Genomic DNA, 15,349 nt, shown 5'->3' on the forward strand with positions numbered 1-15,349 from the left:
GTTGACTCAGAACCCTGATGATGGCTCAGTTGATGGTGTGGTCTTTTCTGACAGCCTCACTGTCCATCAGCAACAGGACTTCAGACAGGTTCTGCAATCCTACAGACATATGTTCTCTCTGACCCCAAGTCAGACAAACTGGTGCACCCATGAGGTGGACACTGGTGACAGTCTGCCTGTGAAGAGTAAAATCTACAGGCAACCTGACCATGTCAGGGACTGCATAAAAGTTGAGGTCCAAAAGATGTTGGAGCTGGGAGTCATTGAACCTTCAGAGAACCCTTGGGCTAGTCCTGTAGTCCTTGTGCCAAAACCTCACACCCAAGATGGTAAGAGAGAGATGAGGTTTTGCGTGGATTACAGAGGTCTCAATGCTGTCACTAGGACAGATGTCCACCCAATACCTAGGGCAGATGAGCTCATTGACAGACTGGCAGCTGCTAAGTTTTTGAGCACATTTGACCTGACAGCAGGCTACTGGCAAATCAGACTAGCTGAGAATGCAAAGGCCAAAACTGCTTTCTCGACCCCAGGAGGACATTATCAATTTGTGGTAATGCCCTTTGGTTTGAAGAATGCACCTGCCACTTTCCAAAGGTTGTTGAATCAAGTCCTTACTGGGTTGGATGATTATTGTGCAGCTTATCTTGATGATATTGCTGTCTTTAGCTCCACCTGGGAGGATCACATGGTCCACCTGAGGAATGTTTTAGAGGCCCTGCAAAAGGCAGGCCTCACTATCAAGGCCACTAAGTGCCAGATAGGGCAGAGCAAGGTTGTATACCTGGGCCACCTAGTTGGTGGGGGTCAGGTTCAACCACTGGAGAGCAAGATCCAGACCATAAAGGACTGGACTCCTCCAACTACCCAGACTCAGGTCAGAGCTTTCTTGGGCCTGACTGGGTACTACAGAAAGTTTGTTAAGAACTATGGGTCCATTGTGACACCACTTAATGACTTGACCTCCAAGAAGATGCCAAAGAAAGTTCAGTGGACAGTAAGCTGTCAAAAAGCATTTGATGACCTGAAGCAGGCCATGTGCAGTGCGCCTATTCTGAAAAGTCCAGACTACTCCAAAGAGTTCATTTCCAGACAGATGCTTCTGAGTTGGGTGTGGGAGCTGTTCTTTCACAACTGAATATAGATGGTCAAGACCAGCCCATTGCTTTTATAAGTAGAAGGCTGACCCCTAGAGAGAAACGTTGGTCAGCTATTGGGAGGGAGGCCTTTGCTGTGGTTTGGGCCCTGAAGAAGCTGAGGCCATACTTGTTTGGCACTCACTTCAAGATTCAGACAGACCATAAGCCCCTCTTGTGGCTAAATCAGATGAAGGGTGAAAATCCCAAACTTCTTAGGTGGTCCATTTCCCTACAGGGGATGGACTTCACAGTGGAACATAGACCTGGGACTGACCATGCCAATGCAGATGGACTCTCCAGATATTTCCACTTAGAACATGAAGACTCAACTGGTCAAGGTTAGTTTAATGTCCCTAAGTTTGGGGGGGGGGTTGTGTAGGAGAGTAGGGTCTGCTTTCTATGTTCACCCCCACTTTTTGCTTTTGCTTTACTGGTTTTCGACTTAGATGTGGCTGTGGGCCTGCTAATCAGACCCACAGCCCTGCTGTTCTCTCTCTAAATTGATACTATGTACTTTAGGTGCATAACCCATTTGGATAGGATCACCTTATTGGCCCCTGTACAGTGTACCTTAGGTACCCAGGGCATAGGTGTACCCTAGGCCTACCAGGGGCTGCAGCATGTATTGTGCCACCCCTGGCCTGGCCTTCTATTATGACACAACTGGCTGATCACTCAGCTGGGGCAAGGCTGTGTAACCACTCCTTGCTTAGGTGTAGTATTCCTATACCTAACTTACATATAGACACATGTGTACCTATCAGCCACTCCTATGGCAGGCCTTAACAATCCTGGAGGCAGAGTGCTTGGTAACATGTGAGATGGTGCTCTAGCATGAGCTGAGCCTGTCTGCAGCTTTCGGAACCATGTCCTTATAGCTGTTTGGCTTTATCAAAACATGTCGTGTAAGGTGTCTAACACTTTGGAATAATACCCCCATCCCATTTCTGGGGATGAGGATATTATCCCTCCCTTCTAGAGGGAGAAGACATATTGTAACCTACTTACCCGGTTAAAGTTAACCAGAGCCCCAGCATCACAAAATGGATGCTGCTGCCACAGACACGAGTCTGACCTCCTGCTGCTGGGAGTGATCCCGGCAAGGGAGGCTTGGACAATAGGTTTCCTGCCTTGGGAGGTGCGAGCACCACCCCAGACAGGCCTTAGTGTATTGGGGCAGGGAGGGATGAAAAGAATGAGACATGCCTGGGGCACACAAGGTGTCCCGTGCATAGTCCAGTTCAAACCGGTGCTGGGGCACTCCAGCCCCAGTCCTGGCGCGAAACTGGACAAAGGGAAGAGGGTGTAACCACCCCCCTCCCAGGTCCCACCCATAAGGCGTGACCTAGCAGGTAACCCAGCCCCCCAGATTAGTATAAGAGTGGTAGCTGGGCCCCAGGAGATTAGATTATCCTGAACCTGCAACTTGAACAGAAACTCTGGACCTTCGACATTCGACGAAAGAAGAAGACTGAAGAATCTCCCGTGTGGCCAAGGAGTGGCTACCCTGTGCAAACAGGCACCATCAAGAGACTATCCTTTGCTTTGCTGAAGTTCTACGAGGGACCGACTGCAGAGCCCGACCAGAGCCTTGACTTCCAGACTTCTCCGACCCTGATCCACATCCACAGCCGAGCTGAGATCCGTGGAGGCGACGAGAGACGTGGGACCGGCTACCTGGGAAAAGTGGCTAGTATCTTCCAGCGCAGCTTCTGAGGCACCCTCGAAGTTGTGCACCGGGGATTGAGAAGCCCCAAGCACCATCTGCACCGAAGATCAGCCCCCCACACTCCACGAGTCCTGCGTGGGGCCCTTCTGCATTTTCCTGCTTGCCGCGTCTGTCCGGTTGCTTGCCCGTTGGCTAGTGGCCTTTGTGACGACGCATCCAGAAATCTTCACTGCTGGTTTGGCTCCTCCAGACTGGCTCCCGCTTCCTTGCAAAAGAGAAGCACCCCAGACCTTCCTGGTCTGCACCAGAAGCAAGTCCTCCGTTCTTCGTGGGTTCCGCTTGCCAAGGCTTGGTGAGTCCTAGTTCAACTTCGCCGCCGCCGACAGCAAGAGCCTTTGTGGGACAGCTCGCCTCCTGGTCCTGGTCGTCCTCGACGTTTCCTGGTCCTCGTGGCTGCAGCGACAAGCTTCACCTTCACCTGCAATCTTCACGACATCGCCTGGTTCCTTCCTGGTTCCACGTGGTCACTGGCTAGTGACCTTGACTCTGTCCCTTCTGCTTGCAGGTCTCCTCTCTTCTTGATCCCAGCCTTGGGATCCACCGGACACTCTTCACTGACTGCCTGTCAGCAACTTTCCTTCAGGCATCCATAGAAGTCCACGACGAAACCCGACACAAGTTCACACCTATGCACCCGCAGCCTGTGGGCTAGGTAACTTGGGTGCTTCGGTGCTCACAAGGGTAGTGACTATCTTAGGGTCTAGTTTCCGAGTCTCGACTCTCTAGCTGCTTCAGAAGTGTCCTTAAACTGTTCATTTCTAACAACTACTATTTCTATCGACTTTTACGCATTACGCGTGAGTGTTTCCACTCTGCACCTGAATCCCGTGGGCCTCCCACTTCCTAACTGTTGCTAGTGTAGTGTAGCCCCAGCGATTCCCTAGGCCTAGGCCTATCCTATTTCCGTGACAGTGGTCCTTGTACCACTTCTTTAGTATATGGTTTGCGTGGCCCCTAGGGCCTAACTGTATTACTTGCCTGTGTGACTTAATGTATGCTTAAATAAGACTGTGTTGTACTTACCTCTAATCTCATAAAGAGTGCTGAGGGTTTGACTAGAATAAATACACTTTATTTTATATATATATCTGTTGTGGTGTCCTTTCATTTGGTATTCAAGGGATTATATATGGTATCACAGCTGGCTTCACATGCCATTCAGAGTTTAGCCTAAGACTGCTCTTGTCCATGCTACCACTAGGATAGCTGGTCTATAAGGTTGACTTTACAACCAATCACCATAAGGGTTGTTTGGACTGATATAAGGTGTACACTCCAACTAGTGACATCATACATCAGGCCAACTTCTCACAGCAGGTGTCTGGAGGTATCCTAACAGTCGCCAGCCGCAAATCATGGAAAATAAATTAATCAAAAGGCTACTACTGATGGTTCCAAATAGTGACCCCCACAAGCTCTTCTCATTATGAGGTGGGGCTTGACTTTGTGGAAGATTGTATAAAACCACATCATCCGCTAAATTTATCTGAGTCCCACCTACGGGGACAGGCCCTATAAGTGCTCCGGTTACTGCCTGGCCTGTCGCTGCGGCCCGCTGGTCTTTGGGGCGGGCCGGAAGCTTGATCATCTCGGTGGCCTACATGCAGCGCTGATTCCGGGCCTGTGGTGTCTGGGCTACCCGCGAGTCCTGCGGGCACGGGTGGCCCCGAAGACAGCGAGACACTGGGGATTGTGGCGTAGTCCTGGGGGAGTAGAGCCGGAGGTCTTGCGGAGGCGGCACCCTCCCCCACATCAATCCACACAGCGGCGGAGGTTCCCCCTCATGCAGCTCCTTCACTCAGCTTGCTTCTCGAGGCCTTTTGCAGCCCTATTGAGACGCCCCCCCCGGGTGCCTGCTGGAACGATAAAGGCTGTGGGACTCCATGGGCGGGCGGCACCACGTCTGAACTCACTGGGTGGTTGTGACCGGCCTCGGGGGTGGTTCGGCGGACAGCTGCATCACCGTGTGTTCCATCCCCCCCCCTCCCCCTGGCCCGCCCAGGTGAGCCTGAGTGCTTGTGTTCCAAACTGAGGATCGCGACCGTGCTGCCTGATATTGGGGCTGTCCATAGAGACTTGCTGTGACCGGACAGAGGCCCCTGTGATGCTGCGCTGAGGGACACACAATCAAACACGTTGCCCCATTGGAAGAGGAGGAAGCTGGGATCCGCCTCGAAGTTTGAAGTGTTTCCACCGGTGGCCTTGACGCCGCGGCCCCCCTCGGTCCCCATTTCCCCCCTCCCCCGTTTGTTTATTCATCGCCTACGTGGGACTTAAAGCCGATTGGGGGTGTGGTGGAGTGGGGTGTCACACCTGAAGACCAGATATGTGACCAGCGCGACCCACGCACGGATTGTGAGGGGCAGAGCGGTGGGTACGCAGTCATCATGAGTGGAAGGGGCACCAAGTAGTCGCAGCAAACCAGACTGGATAAATGCACCTATTCCAAGGCCGCTAGTTCTGCAAATCCCTCCCAAGATGAGTTGACGGGAGATGCGGTGGAGGGCCCTCCCAGTCTTTCCTTGAAGGATATCATGGAGGCGATAGTTGGGGTCCGCACATCGATGGAACAAAGAACAGACGCAATAGCAGTGGAGATGACTCATCAGGGCCGACTTTGCGAAAATGAGGGAGAAGGTCCAGCAGCTCCAGGTGACCATAACCAGCCTGGTCGAGGACGTCTCGCAGATCAAAACTGAACTCCAAAACCTGCAATCTTTCTGAAAATGTGCGGAGGATAAGCTGGACGACTGAGGGGCGCTCCAGGCGCAACAACGTCCGCATCATTGGAGTGCCTGAGAAAGCGGAGGGGCAGTCGCCGGACCCTTTTGTCGAGGACCTAATATCAAAACATCTAAGCCCTAAGGGACTGCCCAAGTTCTTCATGGTGGAGCGGGCGCACAGGGTCCCCGGGGGATGTCCGAAGCCAGGCCCCCCCTCCCAGACCCCTTTTGGCCAGGCTGATCAACTTTCGTGACCGAGACACAATTTTGCAATGGGCCAGAGCAGCTCCCCCCTTCAAATATGAAAACGCAGTAATTTCATTTTTTCTGGACTTCACCCAGGCTGTTCAGAAACAAAGATGGTCCTTCCTTGCCGTTAAGAAGAAACTCCGAGATAAAAGCCTTAAGTACGCCATGCTCTTTCCAGCCAAGTTACGAGTTGAGGCAGACGGCAAACCGTGGTTCTTTGACCGTTCCGAGGACGTGGAGGACTGGCTGGATGGCTGGCGAGATGCGACTGAACACAACGCCCACTGAGCCTACCCTTGCGGGAGACTCGGACGTTCATTTGGACCTTTCTGGGTAACCTCATTCATATGTTTTTGTTCTAGGTCCGAAGCGGCTCCGTTCCGATTCCCAGGGCTGGCCCTTACAAATGGGGGGTACATTGACTAGCCTGCTCCTTACTGGCCTCGTCTCGCTTGGGGAGACACGGGATGCTGTCCCCCACGGGGGCTCACATTGTTTGACCTTGCCTAGAGTGGTTGGCTGGGAGATGGAGGACTTTCCTCTTTCCCCACATTTAGTCACTTAGTTTTTGAGTTGGGGGACAGGCACTCTGCCAGTTACTTCATGGTTAGTTTTAGACCTGGTGTGCCGGGGAGCATGGAGGGGGGTGGTTGGTGTTGGGAGTGGGTGGGGATTTTGTTTGTATTTGTTCGATCGGCAGCATTAACTGAGATGACTTTCAGAGGCAAGCTCATACTTAACACTACCTATGGATACGCAGTGGGATAGGAGTTTCACCCTGATAAGTTGGAACGTCAATGGGCTTGGTGACAGGGTTAAACGCACCTTAGTCTTCCAGTATCTTAAACGCCACTCCCCAGATGTTGTTTTTCTTCATCTTCAAGAGATACATCTCGTGGGTAACTCCTATAGGGCCTTAATCAGATGGGGGTACAAGCTGATAGCTCATTCTGGTTTCAACTCCGGATCCAGGGGGGTGGGAATCCTTATTAAAAACGCTTTTCCCTTCCACATACAAGTAACGCACACCGATGAATGGGGCAGGTATGTCACGGTGACGGGCCAGTGAGAGGGCGGTACACTCACCTTGATATTGGTATATGTGCCACCGGGCCTGCAGACGCCGACCTTCGCTGACCTAGGTACCCATTTGCTTTCCCTCCCCGAGGGTCTCCTGTTGGTGGAAGGTAATTTTAATGCTGTTGGCTCGGGCTCACTTGATCACTACCCCTCGAGCTACATTGGCCCTGCGCATTGTTGGCTTTCAGACTTTCTGGAATCCTTTGGTCTATCTGATGCCTGGCGAAGGTTCCACCCTAGCGACACCCAGTACACATTCTTTTCAGGAGCTCATCATAGCTTCTCTCGTATCGATTATCTCATAACTCCCGCGGCCCAAACCTCCCACATCCGTGAGATCAGACACCTCGCTCGGGGAATCTCGGATCACTCCCCAATATGGACCCGGTTGGTCCTGGGGGACACGAGTGGGCGTGATTGCACCCATAAGCCCCTGGTTTCTCCGCAACCCGTCAGTCCGTAAGGCCCTCCTGTCCGCAATTGACCTCAATTTTCAAGAGAACCAGTGCTCAGTTGACTCCCCCCTTACTCTATGGAAGGCGTTTAAGTCTGTGATCAGGGGTCAAGCCCTTTCCCTGATTGCTGGAGTCAAAAAAGAAAAGCAGAAAGACCTCAAAGATATTGAGAAAGACATCCTCTCCCTTTAGAACATCGCGCCCGGGGAACTGGACTCAGAAACAACGCACCTCCTGCAGCTCAAGAGGGACGAATATAAGAGCATTGTGACTGACAGGGCCAAGAGTTGGGGGAGTGAGAGATGGGAGGATATATGAGTGGGGTGACAAGGCTGGGAAGCTCCTCGCCTGGCTGGACAGGAAGGAACGAGCCAACAAAATGGTCCCTGAACTGACCGATGAGCAGGGTGGGGTTTACACTGACCCCGGTGACATAGTCCGTGAATTTACCGCACAATAAGACAAAATTTACCCATCTACTTCCCCCTTCTTGAAGAGAGTTCTTTGGGACTTCTTCGTGATATCCGTTTGTCCACTCTCTGAGGGAGATGCTAAATTCCTTGATAGCGACATAACCAACGACGAAATAGCCCAAGCCATTCGGAGTCTACGACTGGGGAAGGCACTTGGACCCAATGGCCTGCCTATCGAGCTTTATAAGCTGCATCCTGATGGCCTCGCCCCGTTTCTCTGAGAGCAGACGTATGGGTGTTCTTCCTCCAGATCAGAGGCTGGCATCCCTTGTCGTCATCCCCAAGGAAGGGAAACCCAGAAATAAATGCACCTCCTACAGACTGATCTCCCTCTTGAATGCAGAGCCCAAGATTCTTGCCAAACTCCTTGCCACAGTGCTTTCTCGGGTGATAACTTTGGTTCACCCGGATCAATTGGGCTTCATACCCCACCGCAACACGGCCCTCGATCTGCGCAGGGTCCACGGAGTGTTTGGGAGAGTAGACACTGTCGACGAGCCTGCGGTGATAGGGTCGCTAGACGCTTCCATGGCCTTTGATACCATGGAGTGGTCATACCTACTAGCAGTTCTTGCCAGAATGGGGTTTGGACCGGTCTTCATGTCGTGGATTAGACTCCTTTATTCGGCACCTGTGGCTCAGGTGATAGTTAACAATAAGCGATCGGACCCTTTTCAGCTGCACCGCGGGACCAGACAGGGGTGCCCCTTGTCCCCCCTGCTCTTTGCCCTCGCCCTGGAGCCGTTGGTGGCCTGGATCCGCGCGGACCCGCTGATTCGTGGAATGCGGTGGTCGGCTGGCTGGGAGGACCGAATCTCGCTCTATGTGGACGACGTTCTCCTCTATTTAACCTCCCCCCAAAAATCTTTAATATGTGTGCTGGATATCTTCACAATATTTGACAGGTACTCGGGCTATACAATCAACTGGAGCAAGTCGCTCATATATGTATTGGGAGGCGCAACACCTACCTTGCTGAAGGATTGCCCAAAGCAGACAGTGAGGGATGGTTTCCGCTATCTAGGGGTCTTTATTACCGCTGACCCTAAACTCCGGTATGAACGTAACCTGGTCCCGCCCCTGCAGCGCCTTAGGAGGGATGTGTCCTGTTGGAAGGCCTTACCGCTCTCGCTGTTGGTCAGAGCGGCGCTATTTAAAATGTCACTGCCCTGGCTACTATACGCTCTACAAAATTATCCAGACCCAGTCCCAGCAAGATATTTCAGGGAAATAGAGGGGTTGCAAAGAGAATTGTTGTGGTAAGGGAGGCCCAGGATAGCGCTTAACAAATTGGTCCTTAACTGGTACGATGGTGGCATTAGCCTCTCCGACATTTGTAGGTATTATTGGGCGCCCATTAATCAATGTACGTATCGCCAACCAGATGACCCAGCATTTATGATGGACAGGTGGCTACTGTCTGGGGGCAATTTTATCAGTCTCTTATATTCCAACCCCCGGGGACTCTCCCTCACGGGCCCCACCAAACTCTGTCGCTATTCGGCATTCCGTCAATAAGAGCCTAGGTTGGGACCGGAAACTCGCACTGGCTATGCCTCTGTGGGACTCTGAATTGTTGGGTAGCCTCTGGTCCACGAAGTGCTTTGATAAGTGGGATTTGATCGGCATATCCCGCTTGGGCGACCCCTGGATTAAGGGCGCTGTGGTCCCCTTTGCCACGCTTCAACAACAGTATGAACTCTCCACCACTGAATTATTCCGATACACGCAGATTAGACACGCCATAACCACTGCCCTACAGAAAGGCACAACCCCACCAGAATCATCACCACTGGAGGATGGTTTGCTGGATGGCTATCTTACCCAAAAAGCGATCTCCCTCACATACAAGAAATTGATCAACAATACCCCCGATCCTCTAGGGCACCTGCGAGAGTGTTGGGAGAGAGATGGTTTAGAATTTGATGACGAGGAGTGGCAGGAAGCGGTTGCCTCACCCAGGGAGGTCACCATCCCGGCACGTTTGCGATTGGTCCAGCTTAAGATACTCCACCGAACACATGTCACTGGGCCACAGCTAGTTCATATGGGGAGGGGTGACGGGGCGATTGTAGGCGCCGTTGTGGGCACTTGGATACCTTCATCCACATAATTTGGGACTGCGACCAGATACAACAGTATTGGTGAGAGATACATGAGGTAATGGAGGAGGTGCTGCGTAAGACCATTCGTCCGGAGGCTAAGCGATGTCTCTTAAACATGTGAGGTCCCACTGATTTAACAACTATGGAAAGGACCTGGGCTACATTGGGGCCGATGGTGGCCAAACGAGAAATAGCCCGGCAGTGGGGAGCGTCGGCTCCGCCTACCTTGGCCTCCTGGGAGAGAAGTCTTGACTGGTGCATGTTCATAGAAAAGACGGTATATATGGCAAGAGGATGCCCCAGAAAGTGGTCCGCAGTGTGGTCTGGGTGGAACGCATATAGTGGAGGGATCTGTGTGGCCCCGGTGCATTCCTCAGAGGAGGAACCACTATCCCCCTGACCTAACTCAAGGGATAAACTGTCATCATTTCTGCAGTGCATATTATTTTGCTATTGTCCCCACTGTGTTATCACACTATGACCGTGCCTTGCTGATTGTCTTTTATGCTGTGTCGATTTGTTTTTCTTTTGTACAAAGTAATAAAAAGATATAAAAATCATAAAAGAGGTGCACGCTGCAAGCGCAAATACCCACCGCTCTCAACCGGAGGTAGCAGGCCCTCTGCTTATTCCCTGCTCAACAGCAATTTTATTTAACGTTTACCACAAATATCCAGACACGTTTTTATCTAACAAGATTCCGCTTATTGACCCTGCATTTTCTAGTGGCATTCTGGAAACAAGCTGGGTGAGCGGACAATTGGTGCCATGCCCTTGTGAGTACTTGGCAGCTCAAAGCACATCACACTTACTGTACCTTTTAAGTGTCTTGTTCAAGAATGATTTTTATGGATTGTATTATTTTTATTTTATCTTTATCCTTTTTTCAACAATTAAATTGTATGAATTGCTTCCCATGTTGTTTTGTAAATAGGTCATGGTAACTACAAATTGTACTGTTGATTTTATGTACTTATATGGTTTTTCTTCCTGAAACTGAATAAAGTTACTTTGACTGACTGCGGGGCTGTTTGCTGTTAGGCAAACTGATGTGAACCTTATGATCTCGGGCCTCCAGTCCAGAGGTGTCCGTTGATCCAGAGTTATAAAGCTAGTCAGTCCTGTGTCTCAAGTGCAACGCTATAATGTTTGACTAGGCAGATAAATCGGTCTGGTCTAATTTTATGTGTTGTGCTTCTACCATCTGTGACTTGTGGATTGGTAGAGTGTGTATATCTTGATGTTTTGTGTCTTCAACGCTTAACACAGATCCGTTGAGTGTAATTTTAATTGTATCTTTCCTCTTAGTGATCGCCTTGTCCCTGGTCTGGACACAATTGTTCCAATGGAGTCCACTAAGGCCTACGACATGCTCGACATCATTCATTCTGTAAGTCTATCTACCACTTGTTGGGCAGCGCCCTAGACCCTTGCTTCCACAAAACGTCATTGCAGGTAGCAGTTAAGTGTATGTGTTTTGGAACTAGAATTTCGATGGTGTTTGTGTGAATATGTGTACACACATTTGTTGCTGAATAACTTTACATTGGATTGCTTGGGTTTGCTTAATTGCTGAATAACTGGTCTTAGTAGTGTGTTGAATACAGTTGGACAGTGTATATTGAAGCCATGTATGACTTTACTTTATGAATTTACTAGAAAGGTCTGTGCTTCCTTAAAGATGAGGATAGAGTACAGGAAAGTTCTACTTGACCAAGGAAAGGCTATCTATCCAATGCTTGTTTTTGTAAAATTACACGAGGTATTGTGTGTATCTGCCATATCACTGAGCACATTTTCAAAGATATTTTCAAGATTTTCCTTAAATGACCAGCAAGTCACTAAACCAAAATATGAGGTTATGCATGTAATGACTTGAGGTACGTATTGGATTCCAATGATAACACACAAGCAAATGTTTGGTTAATTGTTGTCCTAGTCTATATATTGTGCAGCGGTGTAATATCCCTGAGCATTAGAACAATTTTCCCAGCATTCTTTTTGTTTCACTGCACATCCATGTGGCCTACCTTTCACACTCTTCCCATTCCCTGCCATCAGTAGTATCACGTGGGAACTGGTTATATCCATCATGCCTGTTGCTGGAACGTCCAACGAGTCACAGTTAGCCTCCACAGCATCTGGCTACATTTAGGAATAAAATGCAGATGAACTGCATTGTTTCCCATTTCACCCTCCCTTTCCCACATCTCTCATTGTTGTGCTCAGTACATCATCTCTCGCCCTCAGTCAGGAAGACCAGTGGCCCCATTGCACAATTGTCTCACCCTCTTGTCAGACCTGTTTAAGAAACGTTTAAGAACATTCTCCTCCTTTTAAAATCAACCTACCCAGAAATGAAAGGAGACACTGAATATTAATTGGGGGGGTGTGTATGTGAGGGCATCATGTAGCAGGGCACACAATGAGGCAGAGCTGCATCGCAGAGGCATTTAGTAATCTGGAACGGGGGTGGGGGCTAATGAGTTCCCACGCCTCCCCTCTCCCCAAAGCACTGTTAATCTGGACCTTTGTTTGATTCCTTAATCTGCTCATGGAAAAAAACACTCCATGAAGAGAAATCCTTAATCATCCTCTCGAGTGTTACTCGCTCTGTAATCGGGCCACACATACTCCCTCCTGTAATTCTCCCCAGAGGCTGACTGCATAGAGTAAAACCTGGTCAAATGGCCGTCAACCATAATGTAAGGGTTGCCACATTCCACTTGCAGTCTGCTTCGGGGGGGGGGGGGAAGGAACAGAGTACTGCACCATATGTGCTTGAAATAGTAAAGTATTATTCTCTTTAAAGACGTTCCCTCTCACAAAATATATTTTTTGGAAGGTGTCTGTTCAGTAGCATTAAAATTTGCACAGAAGATGTTCGTATTTGAATAACCCCGATTGAACGTCTGGACGTTGAATTTATGCATCTAATATGGAAGGGCACTTACATTAACTGTCTGCCTGTACCCGATGAATATTCAACTTGCACTGAGGGGCAAATGCATTTGTGATCTAACTGAGCAATCTATTTCCAGAACTTCTGTCAGTGTTCTCCAACCAACAGACTGCTATGGAGTCTGCCTTCTGAAAGTGGTGTATAGATCTGACCCGATTGTCCCAGAGTGAGTGAAAGAAGCAAGTCCTGCTTCCCTCAAAGTAATCCCTCAAGAACATTTTAAAAATCAGATTACATTATAAAAATGAGAGCCATTATGCACTTTGTAGCAAAATTCCCAAATAAATTGCTTAAAAATGTATAGGTTTTACAGGAAGTTCTGAAGGGACATCCATAAACTATTCTAGTACTTTCGTGGTGTGCCTAGCTTGTCTGATCGTCTTTAGGGGTGTTTAGGTGCCCACCACCTCCCTTGTTACACAGAGGAGAGAATGCTCTGACAAAATTGGACACAAATGAGTTTTAGCGTCATTGACAAAGAGTGGTAGAAAAAGGCTTAGGTTTTGTAGGTAGTTCAGAAAATGTGGAAAAGCATATTGACAATGCCTGTCATGTTTTTAAATTGTATCTAGCAGTTGCCTTCCTTCCTTTCTGCTTTCCCACTTCTTTACATTTTTCCACCTTCCCCATTCCAAGTTAAAACATGGTTGTATATCTTGAAATGGACACGATTGAAGGCTTCCAGGGACTTAGAAGTAGCAGAACACAATGTAGAAGAGACGTTTTGAATATGAGTGTATTGTCCAATGACAAAAGTAAAATCTTCCACACATTAGAACAAACAATGAAGATTGCTTGACTGCATTTGGTCCTCTCTGTTTTTGGGAGTGCAGAGTAGTGTGGTGTTGACTGAGAAAATCAGAAAGGTTTTTGGAAGTTTGTTTTGAGATGCACCATTCCAGGCCAACTTCATGAGAACTTTGTGATCAGTGCATGCTGACAAGAATTTTACAAATTTGGTGAAGGGCAGTTGGTGGAGAACAAATATGGGTGGGGAGTTATGTTCCTGTGGCCAGCTTACATTTATAACATTGCTGCTGTATTTTGGACTAGTAGGAGACACTGGAGTTTGCCAGTTTTTCGACTCCGGTAGAAACCTTGGTCATAGTTGAGATCAGAGTCAATGATTGTGTTCAAGGCTGTATGAAGACAACCAAGCATCCTGAGTTTGAAGAAGCATATGTAAACAAAAGTGGTGACTTGCTGGGTGAGATCCTGGTAAATGACAAGGCAAGACATTTCATGGGTTTGAGTGGCATGCAGAAAAATACCTAGAGATGTGTGTCTTTTGGATCTTTGTAAGGCTGGGAGATAGGTATGCACCTGATATCATGAAATAATTTATGATTGTTCATCTTCTGTTTAGATTGTCGATGATCGAGAGTTCTTCGAAATCATGCCCAATTATGCAAAGAACATAGTTGTTGGCTTTGCCAGGATGAATGGAAGAACAGTCGGCATTGTTGGGAACCAGCCCAAGGTTGCATCAGGTAGGGACATATTCACCTATTTCAACGCTTGTAGAGTTAAATAAGTAAAGAAATGTAGCCTCCGTGTCCTTAATAAAATCCAGATTTTCTTTTCAGCAGGCTGTGGAAAATCTACATTCTAGCCTAATTCTACTTGGGAAGCTGTAAATTGTCACACATTCACATTTAATCACAGAGAGAATAAGTGATTTGTCCAGCATCACCTAAATTTCAACCCAGTGTCCAGGGACGGATTCATATCCAGAGTCCTAGGTTCAAAATGGGCAACTTAGCAGTAGATCGCATCTTCTTATGACAAAAGGCACTGTTATGAGCCATTTTCTTCTAAACCTGAAGCCCATCTCGAAATAGTCTTTCTAATGGGACAGCTCCCCATTCTTTATGGCTCCAACCAGCATTACTGTTTTTGCCGTATTTCAGCTCAGACGTTTAGCACCCAAAATGGTACACTTTTTCTTCACTTTAAACAGTCTTGGAATATTCAGTTAAACAAGATACGGAGATAAAACAAAACTGATATAGTGTTTTGTTTTCAGATAAAACAAAGCTGAGATAGTGTTTTGCTGCTGTAATTTAAAGAAATTAATTATTTATTTGAATTTGTCGTACTTAAAATGCTCATACTGTAGCTCTAAATAATCTGAAAGGGTTCATTTTTATAGAGACCCAGAATTTATGACCGATCTCTGGATTACTCAGACCATTTTGTGGTTTAGGTGCTTTCTTCCACTTTGAGAATACTATATGGTTTTAAGTTGGACTTTGGTCATTTGTAAAGCAGTGGTGCTTCCATGTTATCAGATCCACCATGACAAAAGTCAGTTAGAAGTCTTCTCTGCTTTCTGACTATTCGGATAACTAGGATTGGACATATATGAGGTTTTTCTAAAGCGGAACTTTGGTGCAAGCTGTCACTTGGTAAACTTATTTTGTTTTATAGCTGT

At 48.3% G+C, this 15,349-nt stretch overlaps 1 protein-coding gene across 1 annotated transcript in view; it reads left to right on the plus strand.

Annotated features, from left to right (window-relative positions):
• The window catches only part of PCCB (propionyl-CoA carboxylase subunit beta), a 548,767-nt gene that overhangs the window by 252,800 nt on the left and 280,618 nt on the right, over positions 1 to 15,349 (plus strand). The window contains exons 9-10 of the mRNA XM_085634345.1: positions 11,262 to 11,343; positions 14,282 to 14,405. Coding sequence (XP_085490471.1) covers positions 11,262 to 11,343; positions 14,282 to 14,405 — 206 coding nt within the window. The remainder of the gene's footprint in view (positions 1 to 11,261; positions 11,344 to 14,281; positions 14,406 to 15,349) is intronic.

The sequence above is a fragment of the Triturus cristatus genome, chromosome 11 (assembly GCF_964204655.1).
Source record: "Triturus cristatus chromosome 11, aTriCri1.1, whole genome shotgun sequence".
Taxonomy (NCBI): Eukaryota; Metazoa; Chordata; class Amphibia; order Caudata; family Salamandridae; genus Triturus; species Triturus cristatus.